Source organism: Taurulus bubalis, assembly GCF_910589615.1.
Source record: "Taurulus bubalis genome assembly, chromosome: 8".
NCBI classification, from domain to species: domain Eukaryota; kingdom Metazoa; phylum Chordata; class Actinopteri; order Perciformes; family Cottidae; genus Taurulus; species Taurulus bubalis.
In genome coordinates, this window is record NC_136596.1 from 9,490,304 (window position 1) to 9,516,675 (window position 26,372).

Below are 26,372 nucleotides of genomic sequence, written 5' to 3' on the forward strand. Positions count from 1 at the left end.
ACATTTGAGGGGTACTTTTTTGAGATCCTTATTATTCTTAATGGAAGACTTCCCTTTTTTAGTTATGCAAGTTACCCACTACCCACTTGATAGTTCTGCGAGGAAGCAGGAAACCACAATGAGGCACCTTTGCACAGATCCTTACTCCTGGCCACAGGGGAGTATTATCCAAAATAATTCAAGGATATGCATCTCTGCATTTTGTCACTGTGTATAAAACTCACACTTAGTCAAGGTTCAGTTTATATTTGGTAAACGATGATAAATGAGTGCACACAGATGCCAAAGGGTTCAGGGAGTTGATGTGGTAGTTATGGCTGAATCACATGCACTGTTCTTTGAGAGGCTGCTGCAGTTTGATAGGATAAGGAAGCACCAAACCTCATTTAAAGTCCACAAAGTAGTAGATATATTGAATTCAGAGCCACATTTCAGCCTGTTTAAGGTCATTTTTCTTTTAATGTCACTTACCTTTCAAAACGATGATTGCTGAATGGGAAGCTGTGTGACTAGAAAGCAATAGTCTTTTATTTCTTGCTCGGTGTTGGGTTGAAATGACATAATTAACAAATAAAAAGCCTAAAATGACAAATTAGTTATACCGTAAAGTATTTAAAACATGTAATAAATGCATTTTTGGTCTGCATTGTAAGGCCTGAGGTTTATTAGTAGAAAAGTATTCATTACGGGGCAAGGTAGCTTCTGTAAATGTAATGACAGCATGCACTATGTAGAGAAGAATGTCAAACAAATTAGTTTTTGTGTTTGCAAAATGTTTTTCTGTAGTCAACCGTAGTTATTTATATTGTTGGTGGAAGCTTTCTCGATTGCATTGCTATATGAATCCATTCTTAAAATAACCTTTTGATGGCTGTCTGCATAGTTTTCGGGAAGCCATCTAAAGATAGAGGTATTTATTTTTTGAAGTGTTCTGTTTTTATGTAGATTATGCACCACATTTATGAACCACATCATCTATATTGAGATCTATCAACTGTGTCATTAAATGCCACAAGTCAGCAGATGCTGAAGGTATACTTGTAAACCAAACACAGATGTGTTTCATGCCGCTCCCTCATTCATGTGAATCAAGTTTTTGTTTTTTCTTGCATTAAAAAAAAGAGCTTTTTGGTGGTTGTCCTCTATCTATAGGGAATAAACAAACGTTTTGTTTAGTAAGGACACCAATAACAAACAATAATCTAAATGTATACATATTTATCTATATTCTATAATATAATACATTTTCACCATCTCATGTTTTCTTTTGTATTTAATCTAAAATACTCGGCCATTTTGACTAGACTACTGCATATTTGCTTGTGTTTTAATGCATTACAGCGCCAAAGCATTCCTGCAGCAGTGATCGCAGCATACAACTTGATCTATTTGCTTTTTGGTGCTTAATTCTTGTCGTGACTTCTATGTATTGAGGTGTTAAAGGAAATAATCCAGGAAAACATGCCACATTTTTATGATGAGGACAAAAGTTTGAATTACTTGTTCCAATAAAGAGGACTTTGCATTGACCGAATACAAATATTTGGAGTTTTCTTTTGTTATCTAAAAGGACCTCTCTATATCATTAATATGGCTTGGTATCATAATGAATGGTCGTAGCTTGCCTGGTTAGAGAAAGCTGGAGACATTATGAGATATGTTTATCATTGCAGTTGATATGTGTGTTTCCGTAATTATGACACAATTTTCACTTAAATGATATTTTATTCATAAGCTGATATTATTTTTGAAACAATCTGGTTAATTTAATGGACTTCACTAACACAACAACAACACTGAATTGTGAGTTTAGACAATTGTCTGTAAATTGGACAAACTATTATGTACCATATGTAGCATATGTTATACAAAAGAAATATTCAGAAACAATATATAGATCAAAATAAAAACATTGCAACGTTGCATATGTTTTCCGAAGGCAATACATTTTTTTGCATTCAATATATACTGGATAACTGTTAAAAATAAAATATCTAGCACTTATATGACAATTTTGAAAGACACATAAAAAAACTACGGAGCTGCGTCCATCTTAATGGTTTCCTTGATTGTGTGATCAGAGCTGGCTGAGCGACTGGGAGCCTGTTTCTCGAGTTTTCCTCTCTGTGCTTTCAGATGTGCTTGCATGGGATAGATGAAGAACTTTCCTGCAGATGTTCTTGAAGGTAGGGCTGGAGAAGTAGTAAACGACAGGATCCAACATGCAGTTGAGATAGGTCAGGCTAATGGTGATGAAAAACACAACGGTCAGGTCTTCCAGAGCAGAGCAAGCTTCAGTATCGGGGAGTTTACTGGCTAGTTGTTGGGTCTGGATCCAAATCATCAGCTGTGTGATGTTGCTTGGGAGGTAGCAAACGATGAAGAGCACCGCCACCACAATGATGAACCAAAGAGCCTTCTTAATCTTCGCCTGCTGGGCCAACTGTCTCCTTCTCAGGTGGCCAATAATGTGGAATGTGCAGTAGAGGACCACGAGCAGAGGCATATAGAAGGAAAAGAGAAACTCAAACTTGTGCCAGTTCAGATTATGGTGCATTTCAGTATGAACAACGAAGCTCTCACAGTGGGTTGTGTTGATGTGTTTCAAATTGAAGACATGAACTGTCAATGAGATGGTGAGCAACCATATTGCAACCGCCCCACACATGGCTTTGGAGATACTCAGAGAGTTGATGGGATGATGGGGATGCACCACACGCATGTACCTGTCCACAGCGATAGCCATCAAGAAGAAGGTACTTCCACTGCGGTTCATTGCCAACATGAAGAGGCAGATGTTGCACAGAGCGTGTCCAAACTTCCACTTGATGTCTGAGAAGTAGTAGATGGCACGGAAAGGCAAAGCCATGTTGAGCAGAAAATCAGCCATTGCCAGGTTGAAGAGTAACACCGTGCTGCTCTTCCAGGGCCTCATGTGGAAGCAAAAGATCCAGAGTGCCAAACCATTTCCAAGGACTCCAAATAAGAACTCTGTCAACAACACTGGCGGCAGCACACTGATCAGCAGGGTTCCATTGAAATTGCATCGCATGTTGACTTACGTGCTGCCTCACTGGCTGCAGATCCAATAAATAAACCTTTGACAACTGTATGCGTTCTTTAAAAGGAAACGTTGAAACGGAAAAAAACTTTGTGTGGTTTTTGCATTTACAGGAAGCACGACGAAGTTCCGCTTTTCATTCAATGTTAACCCACAAAGTAATCTATATTTACTCAAAGATTCTATCTTTCTCCAGAAAACTACAAAGGGGAAGGCTAATTACTCTTAAAGGACATGGAAGTAAAAAACAGCATTACTTCACAATATCTTTGCATGATGAAACCTTTAGTATTTACCCTTAAATCTTGTATACAAATCACTAATTAGTTATTTATTTAATTGCATCAATCTTCAATTTAAATCAATCCACTTGAATAAACTCTGTAATCATCCACATCGGGAACCCTTCCCTTGAAGTTAATACACCTCTTTGCAAAAACATTGCTTGTGATTCCAGAGCTAAAGGGTCTAACTTGCCTAATTAACATCCCTGTCACTTCATGTGTAACTGACTGCTCATCTTGTTTCAATTACAACTATTATTAACAATTATTAAACTCTTTTTCTCAGTTGCTTTAATATAGAACTGGAGATATGTAAATTGTTGGTTATGATTTTGAGCCCTTTCACTTTTGCCACATTTTGCTGTTATATAATTAATTTGAAATATTTGTATAATACCCATTAACAACAAAACATTCTTTTCAAAGAAAGGTGTTGGTAAGATAACTAACCCGTCAGCTTTACAGTGCATGTGAAATGAAATGTGTGAAATTGCAGCAACTGCAGTAAGCCACACAACACTGGTGTTACTCACCACTTTTAGGACTGCTAAGAAATAGAAATGGTGGTCTGATCAGACCAAAGCTCATTGTCACTTGCCAAGAACTACAACCATGCAGGCATCACTCCTCATGGCAACCTACAGTGAAGGTGGTGGCAGCATTACGATGCAGCATCGGAACAGAAAACAGAGACTCAGGATTGAGAGGACAATGAACCAAGCCAAAAGGTTAAAAAGTTGAAGGTCAAAGCCCATCAACCTAAAACACAAAGTCCATTAATGTCACTGCCAAACTGTCGATGACCAAACTCACACTTGAGGTGCATCAGTTCATACAGCACTGAATAAATGGTCTGAATATGTCAATTAAATGTCTTCGTCTCTGTTTATTGCTTTGATGCTGTTGGTTATAAACACGATTCAAGTCTATAATGAAAAAAGAGGTAAAGTGAGGGAATCTGGGATGTCTGACATAATTTGAACAGATAAATGAACGGCCATTTCAAATAGAATCAATTCATTTAATTACCAGGCAATTGAATGTAAAAATAAATTAACATTCAGGACAAATGAATCTTTCAGACATCAACGTATTTGCATGTAAACATGTGAAGTAAACTGAAATGGTATTGTTTTGTGTTTGTTGAGGTTAATTAATATTTGACTGAATCATGTCTTTCACAGCCTTCCAAAGAGAAAGATCCGTGTGGACGTGTGACTTCCTGTGTGTAGATTAGCTTTCACGCTTGGGTGTCTTCTCAACAGCACTGCTGAGGCAGATGAGAATGTGAAATGTCACCTTACTGAGACAGGATTGAACACTACACACATAGACACTTGTATTAATGTGTAAATTAGTGTAAGTGTGAATCTGTAGATTCCTGTTGGTGCACGCACACATGCGGCTGCGTACATTGGCAGAGATACACATCAATGTATATGGAGTTTACAATTACTATTTATTCTGCGCTGGGTGAAGTGTGATGGTTTTGTAAATCAGCAGCATGGTGTATGTATGAGATGTATTTGCTAATTTGTATTTAAAGTATGGTCAATCGAATGTATCAATTGAACTGTTGTGCATGTTCATGTAAATCATGTTCATCCTTTAACATTGTTAATAAATAGATAAATAATCAAAAAAAAGAAGAGTAGTAGTTTTAACATGATATTTGAATCAAATTCTTTATTTGGAGAATGCTTCAGAAACGATAAGAAAGGAGGCTATGAAAAACATATTTTCTGTGGTTTGTAATGTGGTAAATGTGATGTTTTATGTAGATTTTTTTGTTATTAACAGTGTCAATTAGTCTTGTTGAATGAATTCTGTGGAGAATTAATTCATAAACATTACTTAATAATCAAGAGGCAACAGAAGGCTGAAATGGGTTACGAGGGAGCTAAGTTTTTCACTCACTCAGTTTGTAACCCTCTACTGCTATCTAGTGGATAACATTTGAAAATGCTGCCTTTGCCACATGTTTAGGAGACCAGAAGCAGGTTTACTCAGCTGTGGGGGGGAAACGTGTTTTCTGTGCTTTTGGATTGCTATCCTTAAATCCACACAAGTGTACACTGAACTATTCTCACATGACTTATCAGTCACTATCATGTCACATGTCAGGCTTCCCACTCAGGAATTTATGACTGGATGTGAGTTGGGCCTTGCCAGTTCAGAGACTGGGCAGAGCAGTTTTAAAAATGTGCAAAAATGTGAGAGAGCCAGTTTAGCCTGTAAGGCAAACCCTTCCTTTTGTTGCCTTCTCCTGTTGTCCCATCACCTGCATACTTGGGAACAAAACAGCGTAGTCACAACGCCACCCGACGCAACAAACGTGAAATTCCAGTCCTCCAGCCTTGAGGAGGTCTGAAATGCAGCCAGAGCCTAAAATATACGCAAGAAACAAGTGAAGTGTTAGTTTTCTTATTCCAGTGTCACACCACAGCACATGAGACGCATGTTGTTCAATTTTTTAATGAATGACCGTGTGCTTTGAATCTTTTATTGCTTGAATAGATTTCTTCATAAAGGTTTGGGCTTGAGCTGTGAAATGAAAAATATAATGAAAATATATTGTCATTTGTTGTATACTTTATTAAAGCTAATCACCAGAGGACATTTAAATGACCAGAAGCAGATGCATTAGAGTGTCTGATCCATTGCTAACGTTTTAAAGTTGTGAGCCTCATAAAACAGCTGCACCTCAATGTGAGGTCAATTATAATGAAGTTATCATAAGTGACTACAGGACATTGGGGTTTGTAGTCACTAAAGGGAAAGAAAGCATAGATTTATATAACTCATCCATGTTCATAATATGTTCACACATTTATGTACTGTCTTTCTCCTGTTTCTGTCACTGAAATATCCAGAAAGACTAAAGACATGTTGAACAGTTTATTTTATTTTAGAGGACGTAAGCATTGTTTGCATTCTAAATACAGTCCTAAAACATTCATTATTGAGTTTTCATTAATGTCACAAAATGTTTTGTAATATGTATGGTGAATAGTACGATGCTTTATAGTTATGACCTGGCCCATGTTTCCACGTGTCACAGCGGTCTGCCCTAATCTGAGCATCATTTCCTGGTTTTATTATTTCACATCTACTTGACTGTCATTGTAAAAGCAGATTATGAGAGAATCCCGAAAGAAAATATATTTATAATCCTCATGTGTTTTGATTTCATTGAGGTGACGTCACTGCAGCAGCTGAGAGAGACGGCCAGATGAGCATGCCTCGTCAAAAAATAACTAAATATCATAGCAGCACAATATAAAAAGGAAAATGCAGATTCAAAACACTTATCTGCGATGATTTTGGCGGCAGAAGATATGATGATGATGATGATGAGTCCCTCCACCTTGGGGGAGGACCTATCTACGTAACTCATTGCGCTTCCTCCTTCAGCCGCGATGCAGCGCCAGCAATGAAGCCGCAGCTTGGAGATGTCCCAGAGACTATATGGAGTCGAGATAAAAGAAGACCCCGCTGATATTTCCTCTAGCCTGGATATTTTGTGTCTTATATTTTTGTTTTCTCGCTGAAACCGTCATTGTCAAAACGAGAGGATGAACAGCTTGAGGCATGGGAAAAGCCGACGAAATGAGGCCAATCTCGGAGCCGAGAGGGAGCATTTTGACAAACAGCAGGTACAAACACAGCTGAGACTGCGGGAACTTGCGCTTGATAAAAAGCCTGCTGTGTGTGTGTGTGTGTGTGTGTGTGTGTGGTGTGTGGTGTGTGCGCGAGCGTGAGAGAGAGAGCGAGCGTGTGAGTTGTGTGTGTGTGCGCGTGCGTGCGGAGCTCACGGTGAAGGCTACCGCATAGGCCACATTTCCAATTAACACCTTGACGTGGGAATTTATGTTTGAAAATTAAAAAATTAAAAGGGGGCAAAATACATATTTTTCTTCTTACCTGTAGTGTATCAATCTAGATTGTGTTTGAGTGAGTTGCCGAGTGCTGGCGATGTCGGCAGTAGAGACGTCTGCCTTCTCTCCAATAAGGACTATGTGGCACTCGGCTTGTGGTGCTCAAATAGCAAAAAAATACAACTGAAATGTATGAGATTGAAAAATGAAACAATGTCTCCTGACCTGGGTTCTTACTTAAAATAATCCACATACCTTGTTTTGTACAATTTCATGTTTTGTACAATCTAGATTGATAAATAGCCCTCCAGGTAAGAGGAAACGTGTATTTTGTCATTTGTGGTGAACTTTCCTTTAATGAAAGCATCTGTCTACGTGATTAAAAAGTAGACTTGGGACTGACACACCATTCAGTCCTCCGTGAAGTCTGTAGTTGGTATCATGCTGATCGAGTCCTTCCTGTTTGGCCACCCTTCCTCCCATACAGACTTTTGTTTCTCTGTCTTTATCAGCCTTGTGTTTGGATATAGCACTTTAGCATTGAGTTATATTACCCCTGTGGAGTACTTCAGTAAGTCTGATTCAGTTTCCTTTGTGCACTGAAGGAATGAGGTTTGTCACATTTTCCGTGCAACAACAGGTGCTTTGTGGATTCTAGTAGTTGCTTCACTACAGTCCTGTATACTCATTTATACTCTTTACATCAAGATACTTCAATGTAGGCAGTATTGTTGACCAGGCACTTAAATCTGTTAAGGTCATGGAGCTTCCCTCCCACTCCCCCCAATCTCACATGGAAATGTGAGATTCAGACAAGGTTGAGTAACTACACAAACTGTGAAACGGCTGCGTAGGAGTTCAGACTTACAGCACGTTCCGTATTGTGCTTTATCTAAAATGGGCTGTGGTTTTCCTCCACTTGTTTTATATTCCTCCGGCAGTGTTGTATTTACTTATGAAGCACGTGCAGAGAGGTGGAGCCGAGGTGATTGGACTCCTGCTTGTCTTTCATCTGCGCCTAGTCTTTCCCACAAAATGGCCAGAGTACATGATGTAACCGTTCAAACACACACATACTTGCATACATAAGCACACATACATACATACATACATATTTTACCCAGCTGCCTCCCTATGGCATGTTTGTTGCCCCAAGTTCCTTTGGTAAAAATGTTGCAGCATATTTGTTGCAAGAACAGCAAATGGCACCAAGCAGGTCCAGTTTTAATCTCAAAACTGGGCATTGTTGCCTCACTAAGTGTCACGCTGTGCAACAAATATTCAACAATGCATGTTGTGTTGTTTAAAATTCACAGCTTATTCAAAACTGAGTGGAACTAGGTGACATTTTAAGTTTTGAACTGGTGTTCTTGTTTATATGAATGACTGTCGGGTGCCACTGCTCAGCTGCATGAATCCACTGGGCAATATGCAAATTAAGTAGGCAAGGCTAGCAGAATCTCCTCCTGATAATTGTCTGTCTCTTTACCACCTCCTATTAGCATTTTACTACAGGTAGTTTGGAGACTCAACTGGTTAACTGCTTGCAAAATGTACTGACTAAGCAGTTTTAAAATGGCATATTTAACAACAATTTAACCATGATATGTTTAAAAGGCTGCTGTGTTTGGGAGCCCATACAAACCTCTATTTTTTTAAATATATATATTTATAGTTTCTCAGTCTTGCTGATTCATCGAGTGCTCTGACTGAAACTCCTGCTGCAGCTCACTGTCCCTCTTCTCCTGTGCTCTCTCCTCTTTATGTTGACCTTGGTACCAAGGTGAAATGTCTCACACAGCGTCCTGTGTGTTTGTGTGTCGTGTTTGCTTTCCCTTACTCTTGTTGCCTGAGTGAGCGCCCATGAGGGAGGGAAGGGGGATGGGAGTACCAGAGGGCAAGAACGCAGCTACTGAGTGGGAGTAGAGAGAGAGAATTAAAAGCATGTTGGTGAGCATTGTTTCACTCTTTAATTAAAACATTTAAAAAAAGCTGTGAGAGATGTGTTAAGTGAATAGATGTATTAAGTGAATACTGTGTTTTTGCAGTGAGATCTTATGTCAATGTTTGTCAACAAACAAAAATGGGTGAATTCAAACTATGACTTTACCTGCAAACTCATAATCATGAACATAATGTGACTCATTAGCTAATTAACCAGCTCTGACAACTGGCCAAAAACCTTCTGGTTGCTCAAGAACTGTTTGTCTTTTGCTGAATATTTTAGTGGATGCAGTGTAACAGAACCTCATAATAGGACACAACTTTATCTGTGCAGTCATTCAATAGTTATCTCGATTATAGACACTTTCCTCCATTATGCTGCTTTCGTTAACATATTTCATGAAATGAAAGGGAATTCTATTCAAAGGGAGCTCGATCATATCAAAGTGAACAGTCTTTTATGACAAAATATGTATCTTATTTTGCATGAGTGTTTTGTCTTGTAGCTGTTGCCACGTTTGTCTGGAGTAGCTATTAGCTACTTAGCCAAGTGTGTCCATTGCATTTAGTAATGGATATGATGTATGAACACAATTAGTTGATAAATTATAGCAATAAGAGAAGACGGTAAACCTGAGGCATTAGAATTTGCGCTACATCAGATGAACACAACGTGTGGTTTTTATGTCTGTTTTATGTCTGTTCATGAGTTTTTTTTTATGTCTGTTCATGAGCAGTTAGAATGAGTACAAAATTGGATGTCCACTATAGATTTCTTTGTTATGATTATTGCCTGTGTTGATGTGGGAGAGGCTGTAAAGAGACAAATAAATAGGAGTGGGAGCAGAGCAACACAATAAGACTTGAATAAAAAGCAAAAGTAAGCCTTTTTAAAATAATTTGATCTGAGAAATAATATAAAATTGACAAAGCTGTTAAAAGAAAACTGAAAACTATGTCAAGGATATACTTCATTTTGCGTTTGCTTTATTGCGTCTGTGACTCACGGCTTCTACTGATTTGATGCACCAGTCAGGTGAACTGTTAGCATTCCTGTTAGGGCTTCATCTAGCCAATGGGTGTGAGCTGTGCTAAAGACTGTTTGTGACCTTGTCAGCCAGAGCTCCAGCAGGAGTCTGTTGAATTAAGCTGATAAAGACCTGCAATAAGTGCTCTTGCTTCGGGTCATTATGTCCAGTGAGAAGCAGCTCAGGTGTAGCGCTGATGCTTTGACTTCATTAATTTCATACACTCGGCCACACCAGGATGTCTAAGCACATGGACACACTGCTGAAAGGCAAAGATGACAAGGTAAGGCGGAGACGCCTCAAGATTGGAGGTATTCCCGCAGCGTGGAGACTGGAGTGACTGTGTGGAGGCTACAGTAATGCTAGCCGGCAACATACCTCATGGCAGGCCTCTGGGATTAGTCCAGGCTTTCCCTCCCTCTCACTTCTCCTCTCTGCTGGTCAGAGGATTTACTGACGCTTGAGCCACATGCAGCATTCACTTGTTGGCCAGTCGGGTGCACTTGGACCAAATTGCTCCGTTCGTAAAAAGTTAGGATTGCATCTGACTTACATTTGACCATGGCTTTTAGGAAAAGGTATCTGTGTTTGTGTGTGACCTGGCTGTAGGTTAACGAAAGACTTGTATTGTGTGTATTTCACATGATGTGTAGTTGCAAAGCGTTTCTCAGTTATAATGGAAAAAAACACAGTAAAACAAGAAGTAGTTGCATTTGCAGGCAATTAAAAAAGGTGACTCTTAATAACAGCTGTCACGATAAGTTGATTAATCGATCGGATAAAACATTTGATGAAGTCACTTTGATTACTGTAGTTTGGTCCCCATTGAACCAGTGCCAATTACTTTCCCAGTAGCCTTGAGCACGAGAAGGTAAGGGTATGTATACTGCAGTGCTCCAACAAGTGACACTGAAATCTGTATTCCATATATACCAAAGTTCTTAATTAAATGAGGAAATACTCATATCAACTATTTAGTAATTGAATTACCAGAAAACATGCTATGTTGTGTTATGTATCGTAATCGAGATATGAAATTACCAATATGGGGGTCGAGATTTTGACCCGATTGCCAGCCCTCCCGTCCCTTCTCTCGCCGTCTCTCTCTCTCTGACTGACTGACAGCAATTCTGAATGTACTATGAGAGTCTCCCTGCTCAGTGGCCATCTGTTGAGGCCTCAGTGCCAGGATCTGTGTGCCAAAGAGCGGCCCCCATCCAACCCAATCTTCTGCCCCAGCTGTCGGCCTTCCTCCCCAGACAAACCCCTCATTGTCACACGGGCCTCCATGCTAGCCCACTGCACTTGCCCTGAGTAAACGACGAGGCAGTTCATCTGCGTCAGAAGCAGTCCACCCCTCACTCTGAACGCCACAGTAGCCCCTCTGTGCTTTGTTATGTGACCATGTATGTTTTGGTGGTTCTGTGTGTGTTTGTTGAGGGGGGGGAAGGGATGTATTAAAGAGGCTTTTATCCAGTTGGTGGGATTAGGGGCGTCTGCCACTGATATGTTATGGTTCAAACAAAGATATGACATGGATTTCAAGCCTCCGTTTGAGGGTAAAACCAAAGAATCTGAGTATTCTGCGGTCATGTACTGGTATGTGCAATTTCTTTACATGCTATGGTTTAAGGAGTGTTTTTATGTGGGAAGAGAGCCGAGATTGAAGATGCTTCTACTTAAATGCTCGAACTGTATTTTGGATTAGTCTCTTATGTAATACTGTGATGGGGAAGCTGGCTTGCCAGCATCATGGAGATTATATGCATCTCAATGGGTGTGTTAAAAGGACACAGTGCACATAAACAAGTAAATATGAATTTGAAATACATTTCTGACTGCTCCCAGCTGTTTTTAAGAAAGACGAGCAGTTGTAGTTGATTGCAACACCTCAGTGTAGATTTTCTCTTAAAACAAAAGACAGCACTGAATTGTGACTTAAGGCGAGGCCCGTCATACTGTTTTTAAGCCTAATTTAGTTTTGGGTGCTGTCACAGTAGTTCAGGGTAATTGTTAAGGCTGTTTAATAGCATCGCTAATTATTTAATCATTATGTGTAAGTGAGTCAATGTTTCAAATCTCTCTTGTAGGATCCTAAAAGGCAACATCATAGACATTTTTATAAGAGATAATTGTTCTATATGTTCTACATCTGCTGTGCATTTGGGCTCAAATTGAAATACATTTGACTAGATAATCCAAAATGATTTTAAAAGCCAGGAAGGAAGGAGAGAGATGAATATTAACAGTTCTCAGTGATCCCTTTCCCCCCAACCATTTAAAAGTATATTTTTAAATTACCTTTCAACAATCTTTAGGAAAATGCAGTTCAAACGCATCGTACAGCCCACTTTGTAGGACTTTCTCCATCTTTGGCGACATCTTGTTCATGCTGTCTCTTTGCAAATCACAGCACTAAGCACAGCTGCTGTAATTTTTGTGGTTATTTCAGCATCAAGCTACTGTCAAGAAATGGTGTGTGTGTGTGTGTGTGTGTGTGTGTGTGTGTGTGTGTGTGTGTGTGTGTGTGTGTGTGTGTGTGTGTGTGTGTGTGTGTGTGTGTGTGTGTGTGTGTGTGTGTGTGTGTGTGTGTGTGGGATGATAAAAGATACAGAAACTTAGCTAATGTCTTTTTTTAAATGTTCACTGCTCAGTTTTTTTCTTGGTTGCTTATAATTGAAAAACCTTGTAAATCATTTGGCATTCGAATTAATCCATGAAAAAAATAACATACACCTTTGCTCAAGAGGGATTTATAACTGTCAGATCTATTTGCAGATTAGATTGTTTCTAAAAACATGAATAATTATGTGCTAATTAAACAAAGACCTTTTTTAAAAACAAGACTACTAAGATCTCATTCCATTGGCACAAAAGGGGGACGACCATGAAGAGCACCCTGATGTAACGTGACCTTACCAGGAAGTTATCATATTGCTTTTGTATCCGAGGTTCATAGAAATAAGTGACTGTCTTTGGGGACGCATATTCAACAGTGAGGACATACTGTGTGTCTGTGTGTGTGTTTTCTTCCTGCTTCTTTTCTGCAACACTTGATTTACCTGCTGGACAGGTTGCAGAGCAGCTTGTGTGCTCTGTGGTTCTGATGACACACCGGCTCTCTCAGGCTCTCCTGATCAGGCGGATAGTATGTGATGTTATCTTTAGATGCAGGGTTTGCTTTCTCTGACCTGACCTTCCATAGATGACGATGCATAAAGTGTAACACCACACACATTCATTTTGTTGACATTAGAGGTAGGTTAGCAGCACTAGATATGGAAAAACTTTGTTTGATTCATATCTTAATCAAGATTGTGATATAGCGCCAGCAACGAAACAAAAGGGAATCTGCATGACTTATTTTCTGTGGCCATCTTTCACTTTAAGTCAGTCTAAGCTTAGCATCAATCTATCTGCTAGTTCATCCTGAATTACCCATTTAGTTGTTGGTCAGTTAAACCAGCTAACCACAAGGTGAAAGCCAAAGGTTCTTCTGTGTGTACACAGTGCAGAGTCATTGTTTCTCTGATTCATTCCTGTCACTACAGCGCAGCCTGTAATCATTTGTTTGTCTCAAAGTCTGTATTTAACTTCTCATGCCTTGTGTATTTGTCTTTACGTCCATTGTAAGCCCTACATTTGATGGTTGTGTGGGTGGAGAAGCAAGCCGTACAAGATCCAAGATTAATTCCTCTCCTCTCTTTTCAGCTGAGCAGTATCAGCAAGGCCATCAACTCCACTGAGATGCCTGTGAAGGAGAAACATGCACGACGTATCCTTAAAAAAGCTCAAATATGTGATTGCACAAAGGGGTTACCATTAAGTGTATCTATGTATCCAAGGAGGATAAAGTAATGAGATGTACTAGAGAAATACAAATGGTCACCTGATTTTTCCTAAAACGGTGTGTGTATATATATCGTGAAGCCTAGCTATCAGGAACATGTCTACTTTCATTTCGTTGAGAGATTGTGTGGGAATGGCACATGCTGTACGTACTTCCTTAACAACACAACAACAGGAATCATCCTGGGGACTCACAGGGAGAAGGGAGCCTACACCTTCTGGTCCTACGCTCTGGGCTTCCCTCTCGCCAGCAGCTCCATCCTCAGCTGGAAGTTCTGCCATGTGCTGCACAAAGTCCTGCGGGATGGACACCGCAATGTACGGCACCAAGTACCCCTCGCTTTACCGCCTCTTACTATTTGGGACATCTGAGAGATGTTAAAAGAGCAGATTTGTTGAGTGATCAAAGACTGTTGCAGCATCATGAGTTCAACAAAAAGCCTGGAAAAATAATTAAACATAAGCATTTGTTAGTGTGATCAAATGTAGAAAAAAAAACTTTTAAACCCTACATGATGTGATTATTAATATTGGCTTTAACTTTTAATATTGGCTTTCTTCCTTGTTCTATTACGTCTGGTAATGACAACTGAAATAGTTAACTTTAAAGTGTAAATTAAGGCCTTTTAACATTAATTTCAACGTAATGAGAAGAGTTGTTCATTCAAGCTGTCACCTTCATAGGTTTTACAAGACTGCATGAGGCATCACAGCTCTCTTGTTGAAATTGGGACACTATGGGTGAGTCCTTGCATCTTTTTTTATCACATTATTTTCCTAAATGATTTCAAAAGCATGCATTTTGAGAACTATACATTTGTGGTTCACTGGATTTTGTGTAAAGGCTGAAATAATCTCCCTCCAGTAAGACAAAAGGCTTCAACTCGACAAGGTGGACAGAATATATTTATCAATATTATTTGTGCTTTATTCTTGTCCACCTGCATTTCCAGAACAACCTCCATGACAAATATGGACAGCTGGTGGTTCTGTATACCAAGCTGCTCTGCACAAAAATGGAGTTTCATGTGAAGGTAAGAGCATCCTTCATCTTATGTGACCCCACATGGTAATGCACGACTCAGCAAAAATTATATGAATTCACACTATAAATGGGAATAGACACTAAACCTCCAAAAATGCACCTCTGCAGCATTCAGAAATTCCTCCAAACTTGGAAGCCACCGACGAAGTCCTGGAGCGCACTGCAGGAAGCGACATTAATAATGTGTGAGTTTCTAAATACTGTGGAAGTGACTTTATTTAATTATCTGTTTGACCTTGAATCCACATTTATAATCAGCAGTCATAAGCACAAGCTTCCGTCAGCCAAACTAGCAACAAAAAAAAACACAATGGACAAGCCCTGCTGCTCGTTTAATTCTACAGGGTCACATCATCATCGTTTTTCAGTGGGGCCTCTTTTCTGTCTAACAGAGGTATCAACTTCTCTCCTGCAGGTTCCAGCTCACAGTGGAGGTGTTTGATTACTTGGACGCAGAGCTGAGGCTGGCCGAGACAGGTGAATAAAACAACCTCCCACCTTTCCCCCATTCTGCTCTTCCAAGGAAGAGAAACCTGAGCTACAGTAGAGGGCTGCAGCCTGCTGACATTATCTATTTATGTCCAAAAGCCAATAGCCCTTTGAAGAATGGGTTATTGTGAGCAACTCTTGTCCTGTCTTTTTTCACAGAGACTGTAGTCCCTATTTTTTATTTTTTTTGGAGAAAAAAAATCACCTGTTTTAACTTGTGTTCAAAGAAAAGCCTTCAATTAGAGGACATTAAGTTGATTTCCTCCAGTGAAACTGCAACGGTATGCTCCTCCCATGCCTGCAGGGTTGGGCCCCAAGATGACGTCTTGAACACCATAAACACATTTTGCAGCTGTACTGTGAAAGACACTTAAGTAGCAAGAGAATCAAATGTGAAAACTAGCTTTTCAACAGTGGCTGACTCAATAGAAGAGTCTGCATTTTATTTATGAGGATGATTTACAAAATGGGGAAAGTACATGATTGTACAAGCCTGTGATTGTCACACAAGAGGCCTTTATCGATTATCCAATGAGGCTTAGGCATGGGCATCATTTAGAGGCCAGCATCTAAAGTGTTCTGCAGCACAGATATTTAAAATGGAAAAGCACACAACAAAATGTTTGGTGTGAAAGTCAAAACGGATTCTTAACATTCACTGTGTGCTCCTATTTGTGATCTCTCTCTCTCTCTCTCTCCTAGTGATCCGACAGCTCAACACATCCATCGCCATCTCCACTCTCACATCAGGCCAGTGTCGGCTTTCTCCACTCATTCAAGTTGTCCAGGACTCTAGTCAGCTCTACCACTTCACCGTCAAGCTGCTATTCAAGCTGCATGCCTGTAAGAACAGTTATTACTCCCTCTTAGCCTATACATTCTAGGATTAACTTGGTAAATGTTCTCTATCAACAAAATAAAGCAAGTCAGTTATGTCTGTAATTCAAGCTATTGTTTTAAAGCATAAGAACGATGTTGTGGATTTCAGGTCTCCCCGCTGACACTTTACAAGGACACCGTGATCGTTTCCATGACCAGTTCCACAGGTAGGACATCCACGGGCTCAGGCTACGAGTGAATGAGAGTGGCTGCATCAAAGCGGACAGTCATTATTGTACCAAAGGAAGAGTGCAACATAATCCTGCCTCACCCATCAGTGCCCATGCAAATGTGCACATGCACTGCTTCCCATCTCCCGCCCTTTGTGGTGTCGGATGGCGTCACGGTCACGGATGCATTCATGTTTTTGCTGCTGAGTTCAGAGAGGATGGCACAATTTGCCATACCTGCCAACTGTAATTATAACACATAAAAGCCATCTAATAAGTCTAAAACATTTATTATATTAACTTGTTGTCTTTTGTTCCACAGCCTAAAGACCTTCTTCAATAAAGCCAGAGACATGCTGTACTTTAAGAGGCTGATTCAGATCCCCAAGCTGCCTGATGTAAGAAAGAGCTCAGAGGGTTAGGGAGAGGTTGGATGATTGAGTCACAGCCTCCCTCTTGCATATGCAATTACCTCACAATAAACCTAATACTGCTAATGCTACCTACAAACTGGGGAAATTTCCTGTTTTGTATTGTTTATGTAGAGCACTATGATCTGTTGAAACTTGCCATGACGGTTTTCTCACGACCATAAATAAAACGGTAACGTACTTTTTGTCTGTCTCCTTGTCAGTCCCCACCTAACTTCCTGCATGCAGCCTCGCTGGCTAAGCACGTAAAGCCAGTGGTGGTCATCCCTGATGAGTACGGACCAGAGCAACACGACGACGACGACGATGATCCCGAGCCGCTCATCGAGGTCAGCAACGTCTCAACATCCAGCATACAGGCACAGCCACCGGTATGGCACACATGACACTGATGCATGCATACAGCCACTTGCACTCAGACAATAGCACCCTGATGCTGTGTTTGCTTTTTCACTTACTATTATTTCAGCTTTCTCAGCAATTGGACATATTTGACAAGGCGTTTGGACCTCCAAATGGAGGATTCGATGACCGGTGAGCCAGGGTGTTTTTAACTGTAGCCTGTGATCGTCAATCAGACCATTTGGTTTCAGTATGTAATCTGCGCCAGGACATTATGACTGTTTTTTTCTGTCTGGCAGGGATCTCCAGATTGAGAGCCTCAAGCAAGACCTGGAGTTGTTGAGAGCAGAGCTGGAGAAGGTCAAAGCAGAGGTGAGGAATGTTGGTCCTGAATCACCTGTTTCAGGCTTCTTTTGTGTCTGCATAGAAGAGTTGTGGTATGAGAGGGCATTATTATCTATGAGCAAAGGAATCTGGGTCATGTGTTGGGTGGAGGCAAATACTGCTCCTGACATGTGGAATGTGGCAAGTAGCCTCTGACCGAGACAGGAGTGTCCAGTTGAGATTTTTGACGTCACGTTTGGACTTTCGTGTTATTTCTATAGGCCTTTTTCACAGCAGGGTAAACATCGGTGTGATCCATAACATTAATTATGGCCCTGTTCCTTTTCGGTGCGCCAGGGCATTGTGCATGCTGGCTCACTGGAATGGCTTTGACAAACTAAATAGAATTGGATCATGATATATTTGATCAATTACACCTGTGCAGACGAGCTGGTGGTGTTATAAATGCATCTTAAGAGATGAAAATGTCATGTTGAATATTGAACATGTCATGATTTTTTTTATTTATTTTTTTCTCCTGAAGGCTCAGCGTTACATCACACAACTCAAGTCCCAAATCAACAGTTTGGAGGCCGAACTGGAAGAACAGCGTGCACAGAAGCAACATGCTTTTGTGGAAAATGAACAACTGCGCATGGAGCTGGAGGCTACGCGTCGCCGAAACGCAGAGCATGAGAGCACACAGGCCGTCTTCAATGAAGCAGAAAGTAAAACATAGTCAATATACTGTCTCTAATATACAAGGACAAAATGTGGTTGTGTGCATATGATAACGCTGTCCTTTATCTTTTCTGTGCAGATAGAGCACAGGCCACTGAGCAGCGCTACAATAAGCTGAGGGAGAAGCACACAGAGCTGGTGTCTAGCCATGCCGAACTACTTCGGAAGGTACAGAACGACTGCAGACCAGTCTTCAGATGTTTGTTTTAAATTAGATGTCTGTTTTAAATTAGATGTCATCACCTGGCTGTGTGTGGTAACACTAAACGTGTTAATGTGCCGACAGAGTGCAGATACTGTGAGGATGCTATCAGCAACCCAGCAGACCCAGGAAGAGGTAGAGAGGACCAAACAGCAGCTGTCGTTTGAGGTTGATCGAATAAAACAAGAAGCTGACATGAAGGTTGGTGTTTTTTTTTTTTTTTCTTTACAAGAACATCGGGGTTTCAAGGTAGCAGTGCTAGTGTGCATGGATTTAAATAATGTTGTATTGTCACTGTAGCTGGAAGAGCAGAAGTTTGAAATGGAGAAGCTGAAGAGGGATCTGGAGGAGAAGATGGCAGAAGTGATGCGCGTCAAGGGGACTCTGCAGAACAGCGAGAAGGTGTGGAGTGTTCACCTGTAACGTTATAATAAAGCCACAGCCTCTATGATTAGCTGATTCACCACCATTTAGTATTTAGAGTCGTTCTGTGTTTGGAGGCTTGAGGCTCGCCACACATTTCCGGATGGACTTTCCTTCCGACATTCGTGGCCATCTGCCTCTTCTGGCTTCCCTCATCGCTCTCTCCCTTTGCCAGACGTCGGAGCAAATGAACAGCTCAGTGACGGCTCTGCAGGCGGAGAAGGAGCGTCTGATGCGGTCTGTGAGTGAGAAGGAGGCGGAGCTGTCGTCTCTACGGCAGGTGCAGCAGGTGCAGCAGTCGTCACTTCATCAGGAGCGTGAGAGGAACAGCCGGGAGCTGGTAGATCTGCAGGGCAAACTGCAGGAGAAGGTCAGTCAGTCAGGACGGTCAAGTCTCCCCTTATTCTTTCTCCTTACTTATTCCAGAGAATGATATTTGTACAACAGCTGTATTTACATGATTTGCAGTATCATAGAAGTAACCTTAAAATAATACTCACAATCCCCCAAAAATTAGGATATAGAGTTTGTTCCACTTTGGTAAAATTATTGGCATGCAGTTTAGACTTGTACTGTACGGTATAAACAAAATCAAACTATGACTCGGTCAGTTTTTTCAGCACTTTAGAAAGCATGCTGTGACAAATAATGGCGTCCAAGCTGATTGATGACGCACGTCCTTTATTTTTCTTAATTTTTTTTACCTTTATTTAACCAGGTCAATTGAGAACCAATTCTCATTTACAATGATGACCTGGTCAAGAGGCAGTAGCAGTCCACACAAACAGCACAGATACAATACAGTATGACAAAACGCATGAGAAAAATGGTTAAAAACAACGTAGGTAAATTAATTAACACTATGTACAAAAAAAGGCAGATTACTGGATGTTCTTTGTAAAAATGGAAGAGAGAGAGAAGTGAAGGCTGGTCAGCAAGTACAGCAATCAACTTGCTGACCAGCCCTCACTTCTCAACCATATGAATAGAGGAAAAGGCTTGAAGCACAGCTTTGGCTTATTCCATATAAAGATGGTCACAAGGGAGTCTATACCATGGCGACAGTATGAATGAAAGACGAAGACCGATTGATCAGGCTTTACTCTATGGAGTACATAAACGTGAAAAGGATCAAAATAGCATTACAGGCACCTTATGAAAACAGCTCACATAAATGGTCTTGGAACCAGGCCATCGTTGATGTAAATGTAACCAATATGAAGCAAGTGTTTTTTTAAAATATATTTTAAGAAATACAAACGAACAATAATTTTGGGATAATATTTTTTTTTAAATGATCCGAATTTCAAAACCTGAAGCAGAATGTGGGTGTGCATGAATGCATTTACAGGGAGAAATGTGCAAACGCTCTATCTGAACTTCCTGCATTCTACTTAAGCCTACTCACTGCACCTAGTATATTTATCTCGTCATCAACATGCATTAAACCATACACGTATGCATGATCTTTTAAATGTGTAATTGTGTGTGTGCATGTAGACGAATCTGGGGGAGCAGCTTAACCAGAAGCTTCTGGAGGAGCAGTTTGCTCTGCTGCAGGGTACCGTCACAGAGGCTGAGAACATCATCCAAGATGCTGTTGCAAAACTGGACGACCCCCTTCATATACGCTGCACCAGCTCTCCAGGTCAGACCCCTGTTCTATTATGTCAACAGACATAAACTAAACAGATCAACAGCAAAGTGACTTAAACAAATCTTGTGTTTTTTTTTGTTTTTTGTTTTTTTAAATCGTCTTGTTTGTCCTCCAAACACAGATTACCTCATAAGTCGGGCGGAGGCTGCGCTGGGCTCCGTTGACAAAGTGAAAAAGGGCCATGCAGATTATCTGAGTAACATGGGTGGTGAGTTTCCTCTGCTTCTGATTCAACATGACCCTGCTGACCCCATGACAGTTTGTGGCTGGTTTGTTGATGTGGCATACTGCTTTCTTACTGTTTGCTCTTGTAACCAGATGCTGGAGGCCTGCTGAGGGCCCTGACCCAGTTCTCCCACTTGACTGCGGATACAATTATTAATGGCAGCGCCACTGCACACATGGCACCCATAGACCATGCAGACCGTAAGGAATATCTGAAATGTCTTATTTGCATTGCATTAGTTGTGTACCTACACCATTCATTCCAATGTAAAGCTAAATCTCCATCATAAATATGTTTCCAGTTTTGATTTCAAACCTCTGATTTAGTGCTTCGAGCTGAATTTGAGGAGTGAGTTTTAAGTGTTGGTGTAAAAAGAACATGTTTGATAGCTGATCACTGCTCTTTTACTCCCAACAGGACTGACAGAGAACTGCAGAGGCTGTGCCACTCAGAGTCTTCAGTTCTTCAAGGACCTGAAGTCCAAGACAACCCTCCAAAGGGCAGACCCGGCCTCCATTCGAGTGATTATTCAAAAGATCCTTAATTTGGGTCAGGTGAGAAACACTAAAAAAAAAAAAATTAAGTACTGCTTCCAGTAATTGCCAGTGCTTTCCCTTTTTGTTACGATAAGGAGACCCAGCTTCACGAGATGAGATATGAATAACAGTTCTATAAAGAATTATATTCTTTAATGAGTACACTTTTCTGACACAGTTTACCGCTTGCAGATGATTTAATGTTGCTGCAAGCAAAGAGACCTCATGCTGTTTATTGAGCATTTATTAAGCATTCCTTCCACTATTTGTTTCTGGGACAGTGAGGTGAACACAACTCTCACAGCTGAAAAGTTAGTCTCACATTGATTTTAAGTGGAGATGTACTCTCAATTTAACCACTTTATTCTTTGCTTCCATGGAGGCCAAAGATAAATTGCTGGATTCTGTCTTTGACTCAGGGGGTGTTTGGATTACTGATACATTAACATTAACAACTTTAGATTCCCTCTACAAAAATATGAAAATTCATAGGAAGCACCTCCAACTACCTCCTGCATTATGAACACTGTAAATGCATCAGTGTGTTCTAATGCAGTGTTTGGGTGTGGATATACAATTTGTTGTCTTTTTTCACTGGTATTTTATGATTTGTTTGGATATCAAATTTTATTTCTGCATCAAAACTTGTTATCATTTAGGTTAATTTTTCCCCAGTGTTGTTTTAAGTCCTTTTTAATCATAATCGCTCGTATTTTTCTTTAGAATTACTAATCATCATTTTTCTCTCGTATCTAGGAGCTGCGGCCAAAAGGCATGGACATTCGTCAGGATGAGCTAGGAGATCTGGTCGATAAAGAAATGGCTGCAACATCAGCAGCTATTGAGGAAGCTGTCCGCAGGATTGATGTAAGTAATGTAACACTTGCTTTAAGATGTCCTCGTATTATCTCTAAAGAATGTACCTGTTTATATTGTGCAGTGTATCTATTGTAACTGATAAATGTCGTGAATGCTTTTGTATTAAGGAAATGATGGACCAAGCACGAAAGGACACATCAGGAATAAAACTGGAGGTCAATGAAAGGTTTGTTTATTTTTGGGACATCAAACAGCAACTTGTAACAAGATGCATCATCTGTTTAAGTTTAATTAATATCAAACTGGTGGGTACAGTTATAGTCTTTGAGATTTAAAATATCTTATCAGACTAATGGCACAATAACAAAATGCATCCTCTTGTCTTTGTTTAACTTGTTACTACCCTTTTGCCAGTCTTCAATTAATGTTAACTGAAGTAAAACCTATGAATAACTATGTCCACTTACATTTCAATTATTTATTTTTTTACAGAATCCTCAACAGCTGCACAGACCTGATGAAGGTACTGTATGTTCTCTACTGCCTTAGTCCACCCTGCATGTATCTGGTTTCTAATTATTTACCTAATGTCTTGGTTCTTCTTTGTTATTGTCCACTCTTCGTAGGCCATCCGCATGCTGATCATGTCATCTACAGACTTGCAGAAGGAGATTGTTGAGGGTGGGAGGGTGAGTCACACTGTTCTAATTTTGAATCCATAACTGACAGCTCTGTTTTGTTTTTGAGTTTAACAGCTTTTGTTTCAAACCGGGAGCTGCTCTGTTCCATTCAGAAAAACAACTAACAGTATTATTGTTTGGCTTGTTCAGGGTGCAGCGAGCATGAAGGAGTTCTATGCCAGAAACTCTCGCTGGACTGAGGGGCTCATCTCTGCTGCCAAGGCTGTGGGTTGGGGAGCTACAGAGATGGTGTAAGTCACACAGGACATTGCATCTTGTATTGCCTTATAACAAAAGGAATATTGCGGCTGCCAGTTAGTTTTTCAAGGCACATTGCTAGAAATATTGTGTTGCACCTAAAGGCACAGTGAACATATTGACCTGATCCTCACAGGGAGTCTGCTGATAAGGTGGTGCTGCACACGGGCAAATATGAAGAGTTGATTGTCTGCTCCCACGAGATCGCTGCCAGCACAGCACAGCTGGTTGCTGCCTCAAAGGTAATAGTCTGATTTAGAAGAGAAATGCAATGATAAAACCTTTTGAGATACTATATTATTGTAGGAATAAACTACATTGTAGTATGCTAATAGATATGTTCGTTCAGTGTCTAAATTGTGTCATCTAGTCTCACTAAAGCGCTCTCCTTTGCACTCAGGTTAAGGCAGAACGCAACAGTAAGAGGCTGTCAGTTCTCCAGCAGGCTTCTCGCCATGTGAATGAAATGGCAGCTAATGTGGTGGCCTCAACAAGGACGGGCCAGGAGCACCTGGAGGACAAAGGTGAGTACAATTTGATCTGTGCACAAGATAAGTTTGGACTCTGATGAGCATCTGTTTAAGAATTCTTAAACACTTTTCATGTGCAGAAACCATGGACTTCTCTGGGATGTCCATTATCAAGTTGAGAAAAGAAGAAATGGAGTCACAGGTGAGTCATGGTCACAGAACTGTGAGGGGTTTCAAAGGCTTGAAGTGTATGTGCCTTACTTTTGATATTTACTTCTGAAAACATTCACTCTTATTTCTGTAGATCTAAATTGATTTTAATGCAAGTTTGTAAGTCTAAAGGCATAATTTCAAACACAGGTCATATCATATTTGTTTGATCTCTAAATGATGACTTCAGAAGGGTAAATGTTTGCAGTGTCGTTAGGATGAGTTTATTTATTAGTTGTGATTTTAAAAAGCTCTGCAATCTTATTGAAAACTGTACCAATTCCAATTAATATATTCAGCCATAAATAAATTGAGAGAAAACACTATTTAACACTGACAGATTTCAATGCAAGCACATGGTATAATAGTATAATGACCTGGGGTATTTTCCCATATCACATAATTTGACATGCAACTGATTTTACATGGAATGTAATCAAATTAACTTAAATTGAACAAGATTAGATGGATAGATAACCCCCTGGTTATTTCTCACCCCTCAGGTGAAGCTGCTGGAATTAGAAAGTCAGTTGGGGAACGAGCGCATGCGTTTGGGCGAGCTAAGGAAGAAGCATTATGAGTTGGCCGGAATTCCTTCAGAGCAAGTTCCTGAGGGGAACGGTGAAACCACTTTGCTGGACCATCCTGTCACCATGTCACCAAAACTCAGCAAGCCTGCTCTCTTCAAGAAACCTGCGTTGTCCCAGAAACCCTACATACCACCCAAAACCACGGTAAGGGATGTGAAGAAAAAGCTGCGTGTTACATGTGATGAAATATAATGGACTATTTGATAAATCCAATCTTTATTTGTCTCTTTCTTCTGTATGTTCCAGTTTAAGTAATGCCCAAGCAGAAGAGGAAAGTTCTCCACAAATGGATGGTCGGTTTGACCAGATTCACCATGTCGTGAACATATGGTTCCTTTAAGTTGCATGCTGACAATCCTCTGCCTCATTCTGCATCTTACTGTTTTCCTTCCTTTCTTTTTTTGTTTTTGTTGCCAAAATGGACCAGAAGGCTGCTTTTTGACCCTTGATGCCTATTAGGATTATGCTATCTTTACTTTACCCCCCTTTTTTTTTTTTTTAAAGACAAATGTACATGCAGGCAGAACCCTTTTTTATCATAAAGAATAAAAAGAGAGGTCAATATTATACTTTAAGACTGTGTGAAAGTACTTTTTTTTTTTTGCATCACAACTATTTTAGATGATTAAGTACTACTGCTGCTTTTAGAATAGACACCTCGATAATAACCACAAATCGACAGCATATCTTATAGTTTTTATGTTATCAGTTTTCATCATGCTTTGAACAACCTTTTTGCACACCATGTTGAATCACAGAGCGTATCAAATTGTTTTTTATGTACACTATGCTATTTATGTTGTGGTGGGAGGTAATGAAAACCTGTGTTTCATATCATGTGTCTACATGTTGCTGCAAAAGTTTGACTTACCTCTGGCTTTGCCTTCATGATGGACAGATTTCCTTTTATGTGCAAAACGACTTTCTTTCTCAGCGGTACAAGATTGTCTCAGAGGCCTTGGCTTGTGTGTGCTCTACTAATGCATTGAATCATACCTGTAAAGACATACAGTCTGTAGAGGACTGTGCCACTCGCACTAAGTATAATTTATATCTAAACATCTCTTGATTGTCTCTTTATTGTAAGAGAACTTGGGTATTATGTGGAAGTTTTTTTTTTTTATATATATATAGCTCACTTCTTCACAAACATCGGATGTAGGTGTCTTTTATTGTCAAATTCTTCTTTTTGGCTAACGGAAAGGGTCTTAAAATGCATCTTTCTTTCTTTTTTAAATGTTCTTTCCTCTGTACGAAATGTCTTTATACACCCTGGCCTATTAATATATTTTAGTAAAGATAATAGTGGTTTCACCTTGTAAGAAGTGTAAATGTCAAACAGATGAATAATAAATGTTGAATTTAGTGTCCTATTGTGTTACTTTGTCTCAAGCTTTTTCGTAACTCTTATTTGTTGTTTGTTTGTTCGATTTGAACAATAACGACGTCACAAAAAGCACATTCACATACAATACAAATATTTAATAAATAGTTTTTGTCTACAATTGAATGTTGTATTCATTAATAAAACATTACATTTTGACAAAAACAATTTACCTCAAGTGCGAAGTAGAGCTGGGACATTTTAAAAGCTGAATGGTGTGTACGCAGAAGGTCAAGGCATGCGCACAAAGACTCTGAGTCAACGTGGAGGTAGGGCTGCTGCCTTCAGGAACGACTGTAAATGGGATGACTTCTCAAACATCACGGTGAACTAATGCTGTAATGACGTTCACGGAAGAGAATTATACAATGCTAGTCAAAAGAATGTATTGCTAATGATGTATATTGTTTTTATTGTTCAGTATACGGCAATATTAAGCACTGGTGTTTCAA

At 40.0% G+C, this 26,372-nt stretch overlaps 2 protein-coding genes across 2 annotated transcripts; one reads left to right on the top strand and one right to left on the bottom strand.

Moving 5' to 3' along the window:
* Window positions 1–2,077: 2,077 nt before the first annotated feature.
* On the bottom strand, window positions 2,078–3,052 carry LOC306739812 (hydroxycarboxylic acid receptor 3-like; the record flags this gene model as incomplete). The annotated part of the gene is made up of 1 exon (XM_079221873.1): window positions 2,078–3,052. The coding sequence occupies one exon, from the start codon at window positions 3,050–3,052 to the stop codon at window positions 2,078–2,080; it is 975 nt and encodes a 324-aa protein (XP_079077999.1).
* Window positions 3,053–6,920: 3,868 nt separating this feature from the next.
* On the top strand, window positions 6,921–25,906 carry hip1rb (huntingtin interacting protein 1 related b; the record flags this gene model as incomplete). Its single annotated transcript, XM_079222572.1, has 32 exons — window positions 6,921–7,001; window positions 13,907–13,970; window positions 14,220–14,362; window positions 14,729–14,785; window positions 14,998–15,078; window positions 15,198–15,274; window positions 15,505–15,566; window positions 16,281–16,421; window positions 16,567–16,624; window positions 16,950–17,025; window positions 17,262–17,429; window positions 17,528–17,592; window positions 17,700–17,772; window positions 18,269–18,452; window positions 18,545–18,633; window positions 18,752–18,868; window positions 18,968–19,069; window positions 19,266–19,460; window positions 20,591–20,738; window positions 20,869–20,955; window positions 21,066–21,173; window positions 21,391–21,527; window positions 22,266–22,376; window positions 22,496–22,554; window positions 22,821–22,851; window positions 22,955–23,017; window positions 23,159–23,259; window positions 23,403–23,508; window positions 23,667–23,790; window positions 23,877–23,938; window positions 24,450–24,680; window positions 24,783–25,906. 32 exons carry the CDS (start codon window positions 6,921–6,923, stop codon window positions 24,789–24,791), a joined length of 3,210 nt encoding a protein of 1,069 aa, XP_079078698.1. The 3' UTR covers window positions 24,792–25,906.
* Window positions 25,907–26,372: the final 466 nt, after the last annotated feature.